At 38.3% G+C, this 1158-nt stretch overlaps 1 protein-coding gene across 1 annotated transcript in view; it reads left to right on the top strand.

Moving 5' to 3' along the window:
• LOC119592569 overlaps positions 1-1158 on the top strand; it is a gene marked incomplete at its 3' end in the record, with an annotated part of 18718 nt that overhangs the window by 14685 nt on the left and 2875 nt on the right. The window contains 3 exon segments of the mRNA XM_037941446.1: positions 109-181; positions 449-648; positions 748-863. Of these exon segments, the coding sequence (XP_037797374.1) occupies positions 109-181; positions 449-648; positions 748-863 (389 nt within the window).

Raw genomic sequence — 1158 nt, 5'->3', positions numbered from 1 at the left:
GAAAAAGGTTAAGAATCATTGTTCTATACGATAATTCAACTTAAATTATCAAATATATTTTCAAATCGTTAAACACCTGTATCCCGGCAGCACTACATTTTTCCACAGATGGGACGGAGAAAATGACTACACTTACACAGTATATGCTTGCATCAATGACAACTCCAACGCTGACTGCAAGGTAAAAGGCATTTAGTGGTATTGTTTTCTTTCTCAGTTACAATTTGCTAGATGTACGGAGTTAGTGCAATGTAATAACAATGAAAATTAACTCGCTGCATTTTTGATACTTCATAAAGTTGTCATCTGAGAAAGAGCCTTTCCGTTCCTACTGTACTGGATTACTAATAGGTGTACAGTAACGTGTACTATTATCAAGCAACATTTAGCATTGCCTTAGACCACCTCGAAGTGAATTGTTACGTGATCTTATTAAATATTCCTGCAGGGGTATCTGTATTGGAAAAATGTAGGAAACACGTCAGCCGTGAACATCAGCCTGCAAGAAATGAACCTCAGCCAATACGCATCGAAACCGCGCTTCGCTTTGTCGGCGGAAAACGAAGCGCGGGAATCCAGCGGCATGGCGTGGGATAGGTGTTCCTACCCACAGGACTACGACAGCAAACCAAAACCACCTATTATCGAGTAAATCAAGTTATCGTACGCAACACTGATTATATCTCAAGCACAGTCCGAATATGAATTGCAAACTGCTCAAATTTCAATATTTATGTTTGTTTGAAGGATTACCGATACGGATGAGAACATAATTTTGAACTGGAATCTGTCCTGCATCAACCGCACTGGGATAGTGGAGAAGGCCGAGGCTTCGTGGGGCCCAACGCAGCACAACTGTAATTGTAAGTATCATTTTTTCGCTAAATGTAATCCGTTTCTTGAGGCAGATTGAATTTACTTAACCTTTTCACACAATTTTTCTTAAGCATCTTTTGTAATTAACTAGTTATTTGCTTCACTGAAATTATCAATAATAAATTCTGAATTGTATGTAGTGTCTCTACGTATCACGACCATCATTTTCCCGTTGCTATATTATACATGCTATGACGTGTGTAGTCTTTTGTTCATCATATTCGTAGAGTATATGTGTAATTACTAAGGCTTTGTTCATCTACATCGTTTCTTTTTCTTCCT

This window comes from Penaeus monodon, chromosome 30 (assembly GCF_015228065.2).
Source record: "Penaeus monodon isolate SGIC_2016 chromosome 30, NSTDA_Pmon_1, whole genome shotgun sequence".
Taxonomy (NCBI): Eukaryota; Metazoa; Arthropoda; class Malacostraca; order Decapoda; family Penaeidae; genus Penaeus; species Penaeus monodon.
Note: the sequence above shows the minus strand (reverse complement) of the source record. Positions and strands in the feature narration are given on the sequence as shown.